The sequence below is a fragment of the Gallinula chloropus genome (assembly GCF_964237585.1).
Source record: "Gallinula chloropus genome assembly, chromosome: 3".
Lineage (NCBI taxonomy): Eukaryota > Metazoa > Chordata > Aves > Gruiformes > Rallidae > Gallinula > Gallinula chloropus.
This window is the reverse complement of record NC_140087.1, coordinates 62846858-62862674: the sequence shown is the minus strand read 5'-3', so window position 1 is coordinate 62862674 and position 15817 is coordinate 62846858. Positions and strand designations below refer to the sequence as shown.

The following is a 15817-nucleotide window of genomic DNA, read 5'->3' as shown; positions in this document are numbered from 1 at the left end:
AAATGCTTACATATTCAATCAGGCACATCAGTTTGTAGTCCTTTCATGATTCTATTAAAATATGCCATATATAACAGTGTGGAAAAAAGCACTGTTTTCCAGGGCATTTGTTTCTAGGCAAAGCTGAAAATGCTGCTATTGCTTTTACCTGGTCTTTGGAAATACCATTCTCATCTCAGTGAATTTAGGCATCATTTTTTTTACTCAACTTTTGCTGATATTTAAAAATTGACTCCTAGCATGCAAATAAATATGTATCATGTACTTATTGGTGTGAAGAAGTTCTACTTTAGTGAAGAGAATATTATTCCGAGTTGCAAAGACTTAATTGACTTCTGGTAAGGTGTCAGCTGTATTGCCTCGTGTTGCACAAAAACTTGAACACATTACAGTGAACAAAAGATTAGTTGCTTCTTTCTTTGAGGACTCAAATGAAAACATAGATTCCACTGCTACCAAGTAAGCCTTTGAACAGGCTTGAGAGTTCACCTTACTGTATACTCTTTTAATTTTGCTCTTTTGGATGTCTTAGTTTTTTTTCCCTCAGAAATTTGAATGGTTATTTTTTTTTTTTTTTACATAATGGAAAAGCTAACTAGTTAAAACTAGTCGAAAAATTCTTTGACCTAAAATTAGAACGAGCATTCCTCTTCTGATTTTTCCACCTATGCAGTTTTCAACCCATTTATTGTGATTGACAATAAATAAATAAATGGAAGGCATGTTACAAGGTAAAACAGTTAATTAAGGGCATTTCAGTCAACACATATATCAAATAGGAAAAGTAATATAAAGGATGCAAACCTGTCAATGAAAATTTCATGTGTGTAGTAGAGTCCTTTAAAGTTGAGCTCTAAACTACTGTGTTTATGCTGAATCCTGCATTTCCCTCATGGATGGCCTTTAATGTTACTGGTAAAATGAAGGAAAATAAGCTTTTTGTGTGAAGTAATTCCTTGGTTTTGTTTCTAACAGATTTTATACCATGGAAATGCTGGGTTTTTTGTGATAGTTTTTTAAGTTATTTTGGGTATGTGGTCTACTCCCACCCTTTGGAAAGCCATGCACAGAGGGTAAAAACCTCATTTTACATTTTGAACAGAAGTATCAGAAAATTACGGACTTTGGAATGTCATTATGTGCAATGGCAAGAAGAGATAGTGGGGGAGTGAAAAGGAACTTCATTATTGCTACCTATTAAATTTTCAGTTCCCAAAGCTGACATATTGTGAATACTCTCAGGTATTTGGTGGTCAGACCATTAACCTATGTGTCTGAGCCAGCACACCTTACAGTTCTCATTTCCTAAACTGAATAAAATACTTACATCTCTTCTTAAGTCCCTACATGAGTTTAGTAAGTGGATGTTGTGAGGGTTTCTCAATAGATTCCACTTTGCATTTGTGATTCTAGATGTGACAAGTTAGATTAGTGTCTCCCAATTAAAGAGTTGTATTAATACGTACAGTCTAAAGGGGTGTGAACTGCTAGGTATGTCTAAATTTCAAAAAGCTCAAGTAGTCCACTTCCTGATTAAGGACAATGATGCTATAGCTGTGATTTGTTCTGGAGGACATTGCTTGCAGACTGTTTATAGGATATATGACTAATGTGTATTTCATACATAAATTATAAATGACACAAGGGGTACATGCTAACTCTGCATCAGTGATATTTGGTATCAAATAACAATTGTAATTATGAGGTCCCAAGATGCACCACCACTTGGTAGTAATGCTTGGCTAGACTAATTTTTGTGGTGAACAATCTAGACATGTGTTTTCCATGAGTGATTTAGCACCAAGATGGTCATGGTCATAGATATGCTGTTTCTGTGTGCTTACTCTTTGGGTCAGAACCACACTTGTCAGGCATAAGCAACTGAAGAACAGATAGCTTTCTGCTCTTCTATAACAAGCATAAGTAAAGTCTGTTTCAGCAGCTGGATCAGTGGGGAGGAAAGGAAGGTTCAGTAATATAAACAGTGCACAACTGGTGAAATCTTGGGTAACAGAATTTCTAAGTATTAATGGCTACCAGAGTTCTCAATGATACCATTGTTTCCTGAGTAAGCTAGATCTGCAGAAATAATAATATGAAAAATAAACCTTTGCTTCATAATACATGGTTATAGAAATAGTTTGTTCTTCTGGCTTTGACGTAGATGTCTATAATATAACCTCTGGTACAGCTATTTCTGTACCATTATAAACCTCTGTCAATTTGTACAACTTTTTGTAACAGCATCCATTGCCAAGCAGTTCACTGTGCTTCTCTGTCTGTACAGAGAGTTTTTCCCTTTTTTCACATTTTTAAGCCAAATTTCCCCAAATTAAGTTTTTTCCCTAAATCCATGCAGTTAACCAATTTTCATATGAACCATAATTTTGCTTTTATCTTTTAGCTAGAATTCCAGTTCTTTAAAGTTATTTTCAAAACTGTTTATTTTTCTTGCTTTTTATAGCACTTTTTCTAATTTTCTGTCATACACTTCAGTTATATGAGCTGAAGTCTTACCTTTCCTTCGCATGTCTTGAGTATGAGATTCTTTAGAATCCCAGAATGACATTTACCTTTTCTTGAGTGGTATTGTCTTGTTCATATTTAATATGTGGAGGACTACTATCACTTCTGGATTATTTTCCTTTTTCTTAAAAAAAAATAAATCTTTATTTAATGTTTGATGTCACCTTTATTTATTTTTAGAGTATTTACACAAAGAGTAAAAATGCTGAAAATCTACCCTCTGAGGGTGATCTCAGCACAGCAGTGTCCATCGTTATCAAGGAACAGTCACACATCTTTGAAATGTGGCCAAGTTCTTGTAATAAGGTCCACTTACAACCCCAGGCAAGGAAAAGTGATAAATCATGTCCAGGGTCTGTCCAGGGAGGCCAGTCTAGAGCAGGAGGAGATGGGGCTGGAGACATGGCTGCAGCTCTAAGTTCAAAGAAACCTGCCAGGAGATGCCCAAATGCAGCATACCCCAGGCAAAGTGGGGGTTCCCAGGCTGGAGCTTATGTGGAACTCCTGGGCTGTGGGCAAAAGGCTATGAGTGCAGGCCCCCATGTTAGGCTGCTCCGGGCCATTAAGGCTGGTTGATACCCTCAGGGCCATGATAATGCTGGCTATACATCATCAGCTGGGGTGTTCTGTGAAGCTTTTAAGCATGTTCTTTCTTCAGAGTCTTCTACTCAAAATATTGAATAATTTAGCATCCAGGGGAGGCAGTTACAGAACCACACAACCTTTCTCAGTTTAACAAGTAGTTTTATCTACTTTCCCCTCCCCTTACGTCTACTTTTCAGTAGCTAAACTTCATTAGATATCTTTCATCTTTATATTCTATATTGACAAGAGAATCTGAATGGAAAGTTTTCTGGACATGTCTAAGAGAAAAACAAAACAATAATTTGTTGATCTGTTGGAGAGCAGCAAAGGGGAAAGGGACTTGGGGGTCTTGGTGGACAGCAGAAAGGCCATGAGCCAGCAATGTGCCCTTGTGGCCAAGAAGGGGTACCTTAGAAGTGGTGTTAGTACATCGAAAGGAGTTCTCCTCCCCCTCTACTCTTCCCTGGTGAGACTGCATGTGGAATATTGTGTCCAGTACTGGGCCCCTCAGTTCAAGAACAGGAAACTACTTGAAAGAGTCCAGCGCAGGGCCACTAGCATGATTAAGGGAGTGGAACATCATCCTTATGAGTTCAGGCTGGGGGAGCTGGGTCTCTTTAGCTTGGAGGAAAGGAGACAGAGGGATGACCTCATTAATGTCTAGAAATATATAAAAGGTGAATGTCAGGAGGTCGGACCCAGGCTCTTCTCAGTGATGTACAATGATAGGACAAGGGGCAATGAGTGCAAGCTGAAACATAAGACGTTTCATATAAACATAAGGAAAAACTTTTTCACTGTGGGGTTGGCACTGGAACAATGTGTCCAGAGAGGTTATGGAGTTTCCTTCTCTGGAGACATTAAAAACCTGCCTGGATGTGTTACTTTGTGACCTAATCTAGGCAATTGTGCTGTGGTCAGAGGGTTGGACTAGATGATCCTTTGAGGTCCCTTCTAACCCCTAACATTCTGTGATTCTGTGAATACAATCAGAGGGTCCTTCTTGTCTTGTCTATATAATGTCTTTTTTCTGCTTGACTTTTTTTCCCAATACTTTGAAATCTGTTTTATAGAAGAATATTAGTGGATTATTTACAGATCCTCTAATCTGGTACATAGAAACTTACATTTGAATCTATTAATAAGCAATCTGGTAAGCCTTTCTCTCTAACAAATACTTTAGTTTCCTATACCTCCCTCTAAGTGCCATGAGAGGCTTGCACTCTTTTTAAAGCCTGGAAAGCAGTTGCCACTTGTATTGATTACAGATGGGAAAACTCTTCTCTATGTGACAGCAAGGTAGGAGGAAATTTAGGTAGAGAGATCTCCAAAAGGTTTCATTGGGTAGTTTCTGGAGAAAATGTGAATTACGCTCTTTGGCTGGCCAGCTATTTCTCCCTTATTCTGAAGGGTTATGTTTTTCTCTTCTGGCATAATTTTTTACCCTATAAAGAGAAAATTTGGGGAGATACATTTTCTCCAACTGAATGGGATGGAAATTACTACTCCTTGTAATAGCTTGACACTTAAAATGATGTTGAAGATACTGGTGCTTGTTGAAGATACTGGTGCTTTCTGCTTCTATTAACACTCAGTAATATTCACATTTCACCTTGTTGCATCAGGAAATGGCTACTATCTGCTCACAATTAGACTTGGGTTTCCATGTATTTATGGTAAGAACAGCCATACTTGATGAAATGAGGCTTCCATCTAGCACATCTAGTATCCTTTCTGATAGTATATCCTTCTGTGATATACTTTGCTATACGCTAGTTTTTCATTGTTTTGGGACTGTCTGAGCTAAACTAAGGGGTCTAAGGCATTGTTGTATTTAGTGTTCGCGTATGGGATTAATCTAGCTCATTTTCTAATGCACTTCAAAATAAGTGTATTTGTGCATATAAAAAGAAGTACTTTAAAGGAAAATTTTTCTTTCCGATAATTTCATGGATGTTGTGAAAAATAATGAATCTCCATTGTGCAAGCCATTCACGATTTTTATAGAATGTATTCTCTCTACCTTAGTTATTTCTTTCTAAAATGAAAAGTTTTATTAATTTTTTTCCTTATTCTCCTTACTCTCTAACCTCTTTTATTTCAGAGGGTAAACAGATATACAAATTGTGCAAAATGTTGATATACAGTGGCTTTTTATGATGGAATGACATTTTCTCTATAATTTTCAGTTCTTTTCTGGTAATTCTGGTATTCCTGTTGCCTTTTTAACTGCCTCAGATCTTTCAAATGATTTTTAGAAGAAATTGAGCAGTTTTACCAGCTCCTTTCTAGAATGGTGATAACTAATTTTGGACTCATCACTGTCTCCCTATAGTCAGTATTGGTTTTCAACAGGCATTAACTTTGCGCTTCTTGATGTAGAAATTAATTTGACTTTTTGATCATCTGGTTGGTTCACTATAGACAATATTTCCAAATGTTGCTGACTTAAAGAAATGGAGTAGAATCAGGAAGCATGATTTTTCTTGGCCAAAAAAAAATATAAAATTCCGATATATCAAACTTGTGTTTTCATTTCTATTAATTTGCTCTGTACAGAAAAAAAGCTGTAAATCTCAGAAGCTTCCTTATAGCCCTTACAGGAGATTATAGAAGTTACATCAATTTTATTCCTCTTGTACTCAGGGTGATTTAAGTAATTAATAGCTAATTTTATATTTTAGTTCATCTAGCAGTCTTGACTCATGAATAGTCACTTCAACAGATGAAAATTTGCTAAAAATCTTTTCCTTCTGGTGACATTTTGGTTTGAAATCAGTCGTCAAAATCATTCCCAGTATAGAATGGTAACACCTTTTCCATAATGAATAGCTTTGAAATACTTTGTAATCTTTTTGTGGATCTATCTGTCCTTAGTGCTACCTAGAATCATAGGTGCATTAGTCAGTCATCTGCTCCAGCTCAAAGGAGGATTATGGCCAGTGCCATAATCTGGATGAGTACTGATCCTTCCGGGGACAGAGATTCCACATTGCCTCTGGGCAACCTATTACTGATTCTGCACTTCCCTCTTAGTGAAAAAGTTCTGCTGTCCAATCTGAATCGGCTAATCATACCACTTAATTATTTACTGCCCTCGCTGATTCTTTCGTAGTCTTCATTTGTTTCTGATGCTTGAAAACAATTTTTTTCCTTCATGGCTTAAGAGTGTTTCTCATTAAAAAGTGATTTTTGTATTGCCATGCAAAACTATTCTGGTTTTAAAATTTGGAGGTTGTTTTCCTGTTTTATTTAACTTCCTTATTGTGATCTGATTTCCACTTTTCAAAGATGGCTTGTTTTTGTGTCTAGTGCTTTTCTTTATGTGGTAGCTTATAGAGTAGCTTTAAAGTCTTTTTGGGTATCAGTTGTGCTGAGTGCTAATGAGGTATCTTTATGCAGTGCATGCTGTTGTGTAATCTGAGTATGCTATGATCTCTAACACAAAATGTTTCTTTTACAGTTGTTTTAAACTAGGTATTTTTCTTCATTTAGGATTAAACTCAAGAGTTGTTTTTCAGTGAGTTCTCTGATGAATGGCTGTGATGCATGACTGGGTCTTTTATAATAAACTAAATATCTAGATCAAATCTAGTCTAAAAAGGAATAACTTGAAAATCCTTCTTTCTGTGTTTTCTGCTACTGTGGTCTTTTACCTTTATGTACTTGCTATTTTCTAACCTTTTGTTTATAAAATATTGCTTTCTTGCCTTTTTAATATCTCCCTGAAAAATGTGTCTAATGCATCAGTAATACATCTCTGCCATGAAAGCGTACTGAAGAGGTTTTATTGGAGTAGAGAATCCTTTTACGATGATGGGGTAGGAATACATGCTTCTCTAACTGTCAGTGTTTTCTGCACTGAGAATTTACTATTAGATGTTGAAAAACTCTATTTTATCTAGTATTAATAAAGCTTAGAGCTTAACTGTAGATTGGAGGATGTGATGATAACATTTAGGTGGAACATCCAAGTAGCCTTGTCACTGATTCCACAGGACTCTCTAGTCTTACACTCATAGGTGTAAGATGAAAAAGATAACTGTTAAAAGACATTTTTGTTCTGGAAGCTAATTAAAAGCAAGGCACATTGAACTGCAACTGTTGGGTTTGTAGGTGAATAACTGATTTTTGAATTGCTGTACTCTTTCACGTGTGTAAATGTTTGCACTGAAAAAAAAAACAAACCAAAAACCACTGACACAAAGAAAATTACTTCTAACACGGGTTTGGCTGTTTGCAGCCATCTCTGTGTTTCCCAGAACACTTGAGTTAAAGTTAGGGGGATTTTATGAATCCTGAACCTTTCACCAGTTAACGTCTTCTGCATCTCTGCGTTGCTTAGACTGCCCTCATTCAGCTATGTTATATATTGGCCAATGTCTTCCACTCAATTCCTTGTTCCTGTGCCATTGCCCTCTCCCTCTGGTCAGTTTTCCTACCACATTGGAAAGTGATGATTATAAAGTGAACAGAGAGATTGGTTTTGGTTTCTGTCTGTCTGTCTGTCTTCCCTGGCATTGCGAAGTCTGAAATTGAGACACCTTTCCAAGCACTCTTTATCTTGCACAAGAGGTAAGAGACATACTCCCAGATCATGGCCCAGGCATAACAAAAGATGTCTCAGCTCCTTCAAAGTAGTAATGCTATCTATTTAGGGAATAGAAAAGGATCTTTATCTCTCACCACTGAAGTGGAACACTTGGGTCCCAGCTGAACCAAAAAAAGAGGGAGAATGTTTTAGATATCGAGCTGTTGGTTCACATTCTTGGTTCATTTCTTGTGGATGAGTAGTCAGAAAGGAAATCTTTCAACATTGCTTCATTCTTATTTAACTAATATTTTCATTAAGATAAATAAGCATATAGTCTGAACAAAAGAATGCAGAACCTAACCTTTGGAAATGATCATGTTTTGTAGTAACTGTGATTCAAAAATGTAGCTTGCTTTAATAGCATCATCATTTATACAATGCAATTTTGTAATTACTCCTTGCAGTTTTCTCTGTCCAGATGGTAAAAAATGCCACATTGTTTACCAATTTTTTCTTTCCATTTTGCAATAACAGGACATTTAAACTGTGTTTAAAAATTGAGTATTTACACTCTGTTTAATATTTCTCTTTTTATTCTCAACAAGTTAAAGTATGTGTTATTTTTTTCTGTGCCATTTAAAGCTTTCTCCTCCCCAACTCATACTCCCATTCTTGCTAATGAGTGTATCATCTAAAAATAGATATGTTCATCATTCCATAATATTTTGTATCTTTCTAGATTGGAGGCCAGTGTAATTGTAAGAGACATGTGTCTGGCAGACAATGCAATCAGTGCCAGGAAGGATTCTACAATCTACAACAGTCAAACCCTGATGGCTGCAGTCCCTGTAACTGTAATACCTCTGGGACAGTCAATGGAGATATTACCTGTCACCAAAATTCAGGCCAGTGCAAGTGCAAAGCAAATGTTATTGGTATGTGTAATGCAAGAGTTTGGAGCCGTTTTTCTTGTTATCTCTGGAAATAAAACATACTTGATTTATAAATGAAAAGTAGTCAACTTCTTTGCTGAAGGCAGATTATAAAAGTGAATGAAATTAACTGTTGAAAAATTATTAATTTAATAATTCTATCAAACTACAGCTTGAAGCTTAGTTTAATCAACCCTTTAGAAGTTTCTTTATGGCATAGCTACATTAGGTTACATAGCTCCATACTAATAAGTCACAGAAATAATGTAATTTGCTTACTGCATAGATGTTTCTTTTAGGAAATTAACACTTTTTCAAAATGTTTTATACTTAATGAGTTCTAAGCAAATCGTTTCCATGCTAGTTTTCTTAATAGACCAAAATAAATGGATTTTTTTCTCAAAATATTCTGTGCTACAGGGTCCTTTGTGATAAATCTATCAATTTTTTTCTATTATATTTCTTTGAACTGTTCCTATGAAATGCAAAATAAGTCAACATAATTCCATAGATCATGTACATAGCTAGGGTTAGTTATCAAGGGCCACATAATTTTAATTTTGTAATTCAATGCCAAGCTGATTATAATAAACTGCTACCTTCTGTGTTATTTATCATTTTTTTTACAAGACTTGCTTTTTTGTTTGTTACTCCCACAGGTATTTTTCAGAAATTAGATTTGATTATAGCAATTTATTACTTCCAGCATATTTGAGGGGAGCCACAGCCACATAAGGACAAAATTTATCAAGTGCCCAAAATACACAGTATATATAATACACTTTGAAATGTTGATGTATGGGAATATTATGCAAGGAGAATTTCCTGATAAAGTGAGCCTTGCATGGTAACTGTACGTGTCTTAGACTATACATATGTCTCAAAAAACTCCCAAACCCTTATTTTCTGCTTTGTTATTAACAGAATTAGTAATCTATTTTTTCTTTAGCTAACCATGGTAGTGGGCTGTCTACACAATGTTCAAGTATATGTTAATTAATATCTCACTGAGTTGTGAATATTGACGTTATCTGTAATATTGTATTAAGTCTCTTTTTTCTTCTAGTTTCCAAAAGCAAATATAAAATAATAACAAATAATGGATATAACTCTAAACAGACATATCCTGAATAGTTTCTGTACTGTTTACTTGGGAATTCCAAGTACCTGTGTTTTCCATATGATAGAAAGGGTGCTGAGTGGAAAAATAACCTCTGTGTATCTTAAACCCCTTCTCTACATTTGATAAAAAGGATTTCAGAGCATTCTTAATTATGTATGTTATATTCTTTGCTTACATTTCTGTTCACATCTGTAAAAACCTTCCTTAACTCAGAGGGAATTTGGTATGCAAGAAAAGCAGTCTGGTTCTTACGTATTTGGTCACCTTCATATTATTTTAAATATCTTCTCTCTTTGAAAACAGAAACAATTATTGTTATTTCCACAGAAATAGTAATAATAAAACTGTGTAAATCTATGCTTTCTGTAAATTTATCTGTAACCATGGTGGGGGGATGTAGTTATGCAAGTGTTTGTTTTGTGGGATAAAAAACCTAATTCTTTCCAGATTGGGTTCTCTTCCTTTGTTTTCCAAACCAATTGTAAATAAGCTTCTGTATGTTGGAACGTGTGCAGCAAACTTTAACAAAGAGCTTTCCTCTTTGGATTTCTAAATTGGTTTTTAGAGCAATCTGTCTGTTGCCGTTTTATCTGTTTAAACAAACACGATAACAGAAAAATGCAACTATGGACTGCGCTGTTATGAAACATGAACTGTTAGAGTTAACACAACTGTTAAATCTTACTAATGATTCTATCACCAGTAAAATACATTAGCACCAATAATTTTATTAAAGTAGGTCATTCATCTAGAATAAAAAGGTAGAAGAATGTGAATTAAATGCCAAGCGTGCTAACTCCCCTGTACTTGTTAACATTGAATGTGATGCCCTGTAGGCCTTCCTCAGTATCGTTAGGAATAGATTACCTGTCAGGAATATGTATGGCATATTCAAATAAGCACTGCGCATATTTTTAAAACTGATATGATATGAATCCATGTAGACCAATTTTAATAGTTCAAAATGAGTCATAATTCTTGTTAACAATACAGTTATTTTTAAAATTTGCAGCAATAGTGGTCCTTTTTTATTTTCCTTATTGAAATTAAATGATATGCCTTAGGTGAGTCATTCATCACTGTTAAAGGAACTTGCCTTCTGTTGGAGTTTTTGAGTTTTTTATCCATATGTATAATGCATTTCCTCCCATTTTTAGGGGTTTTTTTCTACATGTAAGTTGCTAGATGTATTTGTGCATGGTTTTCTGTTTTTTTAAATAATGACAATATTTGGTTAGGACACTGTATTTCTGTTTTCCTTATGGAACAATTAAGTGATGGCTTCATCGTGAAGGATTTTCCCATTGCAAGAGAAAATGCATAACTGAATTTGCATTTTTCATATAATAATCTAGTTTGCTTTCTTGTAATGTACATTTTATAAACTGAAATACAAATGCCATCCCTTGGGGCAGGGATAAAGCATGCAATGACTTTGAAAACAAAGCTAATAAAGCTACAGGATGAAGTATGGAGAAAACAGGTTAGATTTTAATGTACTGCAGGAGTTAACTAAATCATATATTTAGATAAAAATATTTCATTTTGGATTATGGAAAGCATTTTCTTTAAGGGCTAACAGTAAACACTAACAGTGTTAAGTAAATCATTCATCGTAATTAGTCTAACTTGTGTTGTCCTACAATATATTTAATATTTTTAATATAATGTATAAATATGTTATCAGAACAGATTGAGATTCCAGTGTAATTCCCTGTATATTGCATTTCTACAATATAGGGCAAAAAGTTCACGTAAGCGTTGATTGTGCAACAGGTGCTGTTTGGGGGGACAAAGAAATTAATTCTAGTTTGTCTTAGAAACGCTACAAAGAATCTCTTGCAAAAGTGTCTTAAATTGTATTGAGAAGCCAGTGGAAACACAGAGCTTCTGAAACAAATGGGAAAAGTAAACAGATTTTGGGATGCCACTATTATTCAATCGATTTGTTCAGCCCAGTCATTCCTGTTAATTATGCTGGTGAAGAACATTAGTCCTCTCCTTTCTGTTTTGTTTTTCTTTTAGGTGTAGTATCCTTACCCTTTTTAAAAATTGAAATTAATAGCTTTTCAGCTTTTTATTAATACCTTTTCTCTTTCCAGGTCTTAGGTGTGATAGTTGCAATTTTGGATTTAAAGCTCTCAGATATTCTAATGAAGATGGATGTGAGCCTTGTTGGTGCAACAGCCACGGCTCAGTGAACCAATTCTGCAACCCTCTCTCCGGGCAGTGCAATTGTAAAGAACGAGTGAAAGGGCTTCGCTGTGACACCTGCATCGACAACTTTTATGGGCTGGATGTAACTGGTTGTAAGGCTTGTGAATGTAACATTGCAGGGTCGTTTTCTGGAACTGTGTGCAATGAGAAGACAGGGCAATGTGTGTGTAAACCAAATATTGGCGGAAGACGGTGTGACGAATGCCTAGATGGCTACCACAAAGTACAGGAAAATCTTTCCTTTGTCTGTCTGCCCTGTAGCTGCAATAAGGCAGGTACAGTGAATGGATCTCTGCTTTGTGACAAATTGACAGGACAGTGTCCTTGCAAAGCTGGTGTGACTGGCCTTCAGTGCAATCAGTGCATGCTCCATACGTACAACCTTAGCGTGAGCAACCTCCTCGGCTGCCAGCATTGTGACTGTGATGCTTTGGGCACATTAGCAGGAACAGTTTGTGACCACGTTTCTGGACAGTGTGTCTGTTCGCCTGAGCGCCAGGGGAGAAGGTGTAATGAGTGTAAACCAGGTAAGGGAATTGGAAGATGATCTGTTGGATGTTGTCATAGTTCCTGTAGTTTTTAATGTGTATTTAGGCACCTTCATTTCTGACATGTCTCTGACTTATGTTATTAATAATTTTTCCATTTCTTCCTAACTGCGTGAGTGAGAAGGATATATTAATGTCCTGATTACCATCAAATAGTCTATTACCAGAGGTTGTATAATTTGTGTTACTACTGGAGTTTCAACATGTCCAAAATAAAGATAGGCCTAGTTCCTTTAGATATTGAGAAAATATAGAAATTGGTGTGGTCTGTTTACTGAAAATGATATAAATTAGCATAGTTAGATAAACAGCAGGTATACTCATAATGAAAAATGTGGAATTGGAAGGCAGAGTGCAAGCGCTTCAGGAAGGGTATGAGCATGGCAGGAGACAGACCTGGTTGCTTAAACTTTGATGAGGCTGGTGAATGTGCCACTTAAAAAAGCATTCACTTGCCTTGCTGTGTTGAGGATGTGCTGGCTTTCACAACTGCTTACAGTTCTGCCCTACAAGTAGGTGATACTGCTGTTGCTATATATCTGTTCAACATTTTGTACCTTATTACTGTAAACAGAGCTTAAATGTTCGTTATAAGCGGGAAGCTCTGTATTATATTTTAATGTTTTTGTTTTTAAAAGTAGGTGGGTAAAGTAAAACTATAGGTAATATTAACCTACCCTTAGTAATAATACTAAACAGATAGATTTAGTTCAAGCTGAATACACATGCAATTTATTAAAGTAGCAGGTCACATTAAAAGGTACATTATAGCTCCATTGGTTTTAATATGCCATTCAATAATTTGAACAGAGGTTAAAAAAGCTGCTTAACCTCCATTAAGTATTTTTAAAAATACTTTCATTTAAATTATTTTAGGTATGTATACTAATAAATAAGGCAGCGTTCTGTTTTTCTTAGTTCCTCCTCCAGTGCTATTTGACCTGCTAACCCTCTACAGCAGCCACTTAATCAGAGATCGGCAGAGGAGTGATGTCAAGGCTTCCTGAGTCAGTGACCGCCCTTGTCCTTGAAAAAGAAAGGCCAGGGTTTATGCAGAAGTAAATGGTTTAAAAAGGTTTAATTGATAGTATGAACAGTCTGGTTTGTAGAAAAGCTTGCATGGCACCCAAAGGAATACATCCACACAAGTTCCTGGTAAAAAAAAAATAAATCTCACTGTAGGAATTACTTTCTAATTTTTGAAGTAATAAGTATAAGCATGTATGTGCTGAATGCTGAGCTCTCTTCTGCAGGTGAAAGGGTGCATCCTTATCATTGTAAAATCATTGTACTGCTCTTAGAGCAGCACAGCATACTATGGGATTATCACTAATGTTTTAGTGTTGATCCCAACGCGAGATCATTTAGACATTTAATAGATCTAATTTTTATATAAATATTCTTTGTTAGTATGCTTCAAAGAAGAGTTTTCTATAAAATGGGTGGAAGTATAATCTGCTAGTAATACTGGTACTCCATTGTAGAAGTATGGAAGAGTTTAACCGGCTTCAAGTACTCTAAACATGTCCTATAGCTTTGCCTTGGGACAAAGATAAGAAAACCTACTCTAAGCCAACACAGTCTAATTAAAAGCACACAATTCATTAGTTAAAATTGCCAGGCCTAAAAACATACCAAGGGGTATTTAGACTGTTGGGGTAGTTCAACTCTGTGGTCCAAGCTTCCTTAGTGGAAGGAAGCTCCTTAATTCAAGGAGAAAAATCCAAACTGGCTGTGACTTCAAGAAAGTGTTTTATCATGAGATTTTTTTTTCTTATAAATTTCTGGGGCATTCAGCCACGTGTTTAATTTCTTAGACTGTATCCATGCCTTGAAGTCTTCCTGTTGTTCTCATACAAGTAACATTTTTGGTAGATTTCTGTACACTTAAATTTCTTTGAAACTAATGATGTATACAAAGCGAGAAGCACTTGATTCTAACATGAAGCCAAATGAAAGAACAGTTTTACCTTGTATATAAACAAACTTTTGAGATGTTCTAGGTTGCAGTGATAGAGATGCATCTTTCTAGCCCCCGGATAGTTATGAACTGTTCATCCCTGATGCTGTGATCCCTGGGGCTGTGATGCCACACTGACTGGGATTTGTGCCATGCAAAGCTGTAAATAAATAATTTTAAAAAGGTAGTTTTCTAAGTTCTTTATTCAGTGACCACAGCTTTTCACAGAGCAGTACATAGCATGGAAAAGATGTAAACCAGCAATGTTGAATGTCTGGCCAGGCACGAATGCTGAGTTTGCGTACACACTAACACTCTTCTTGGCCAGGAAAAAAATGAATTATGTTGAGATAATGTTCTCAGTGTTGTCAACTGTGCATTTTGAGGCATAGACTGATTAAGAAATAAGCATTATCACCATAGTTGTAAGCATATAACGGTGTTAAGGAATTGTTTGGGTGTATCTTTTCCATGAGATGTACAGTGGGAGAAATAGTAAGATTAACAAAGGAAGATGAACACTTTCCTGTGACTTTCATTCTTCCTTTTGAAGAGTATGTTTGATTGACAAATGTGATCAGTTATGGTTGAATTTGAAAAAAATCTGAAAAAGCATAAGCATAATACTGGTTATATATATAGATCTTGTAGAGATTTGCAGTGGCTGTCTTAAAATTGGAAATTGGCTCTATTATACAATAGTGGATCCTTCATAAAGCAACTTTTATGAGCCCTTCTAACCTTGCTGTAAATTAAGCTTGCATTAAGTTGTTGCTTACTCTTTCCTGCCAAATTCTAGGTGGTGGAAGTAAATAATAAAAACTGTTATGACAAGCAGTATGAATTTGTAATACAGTGTCTCTTCTCTTTTTGTCCACAACTTAACCATGTTAATTTACTTATAAATTAGATGTGGGAATGACTTTCTCCCCTTTTTCTGTCCCTTGGTTTCTACTTGCTACTTCTGAAAATAAAAAAAAAATAATTGTGGTAGTATACAGAAACTTATCTGAACTTTTACAGCATTTTAAAAAGATTATTATTATTTTCAAAAAAAGAAATCACACTATGTCCTTCACTGCTCTATAGTGGTTTGGGTGGTATGACATTAGGAGAGCCAGGATGTTTAACATTAAGGTATAGATTCTTTGGAACTATGAATTTCACTGTTATGACAAAAGCAATATATCCTGCTCAGCTAAAATGAATTTCTAGTGATGTGCTTATTTACCTGCTACTGTCTTTTCTTAGACATTAGTTTTCTTAGACATTAGTTTTATGCAAAATTTCAGGTGGACAAGGATCTGGTTTAGTCCAGGTGCTTATCATTTACTACAGTGATAAACAGTCCTGAAGAAGTGCTTTGACCTTCTGCGGTAGTCCAGGCTTAAA

The 15817-nt window shown here is 35.6% G+C and overlaps 1 protein-coding gene across 1 annotated transcript in view; it reads left to right on the top strand.

Moving 5' to 3' along the window:
* The window catches only part of USH2A (usherin), a 385041-nt gene that overhangs the window by 58441 nt on the left and 310783 nt on the right, over positions 1-15817 (top strand). Inside the window, exons 11-12 of the mRNA XM_084261650.1 lie at positions 8385-8580; positions 11803-12444. Coding sequence (XP_084117776.1) covers positions 8385-8580; positions 11803-12444 — 838 coding nt within the window. The remainder of the gene's footprint in view (positions 1-8384; positions 8581-11802; positions 12445-15817) is intronic.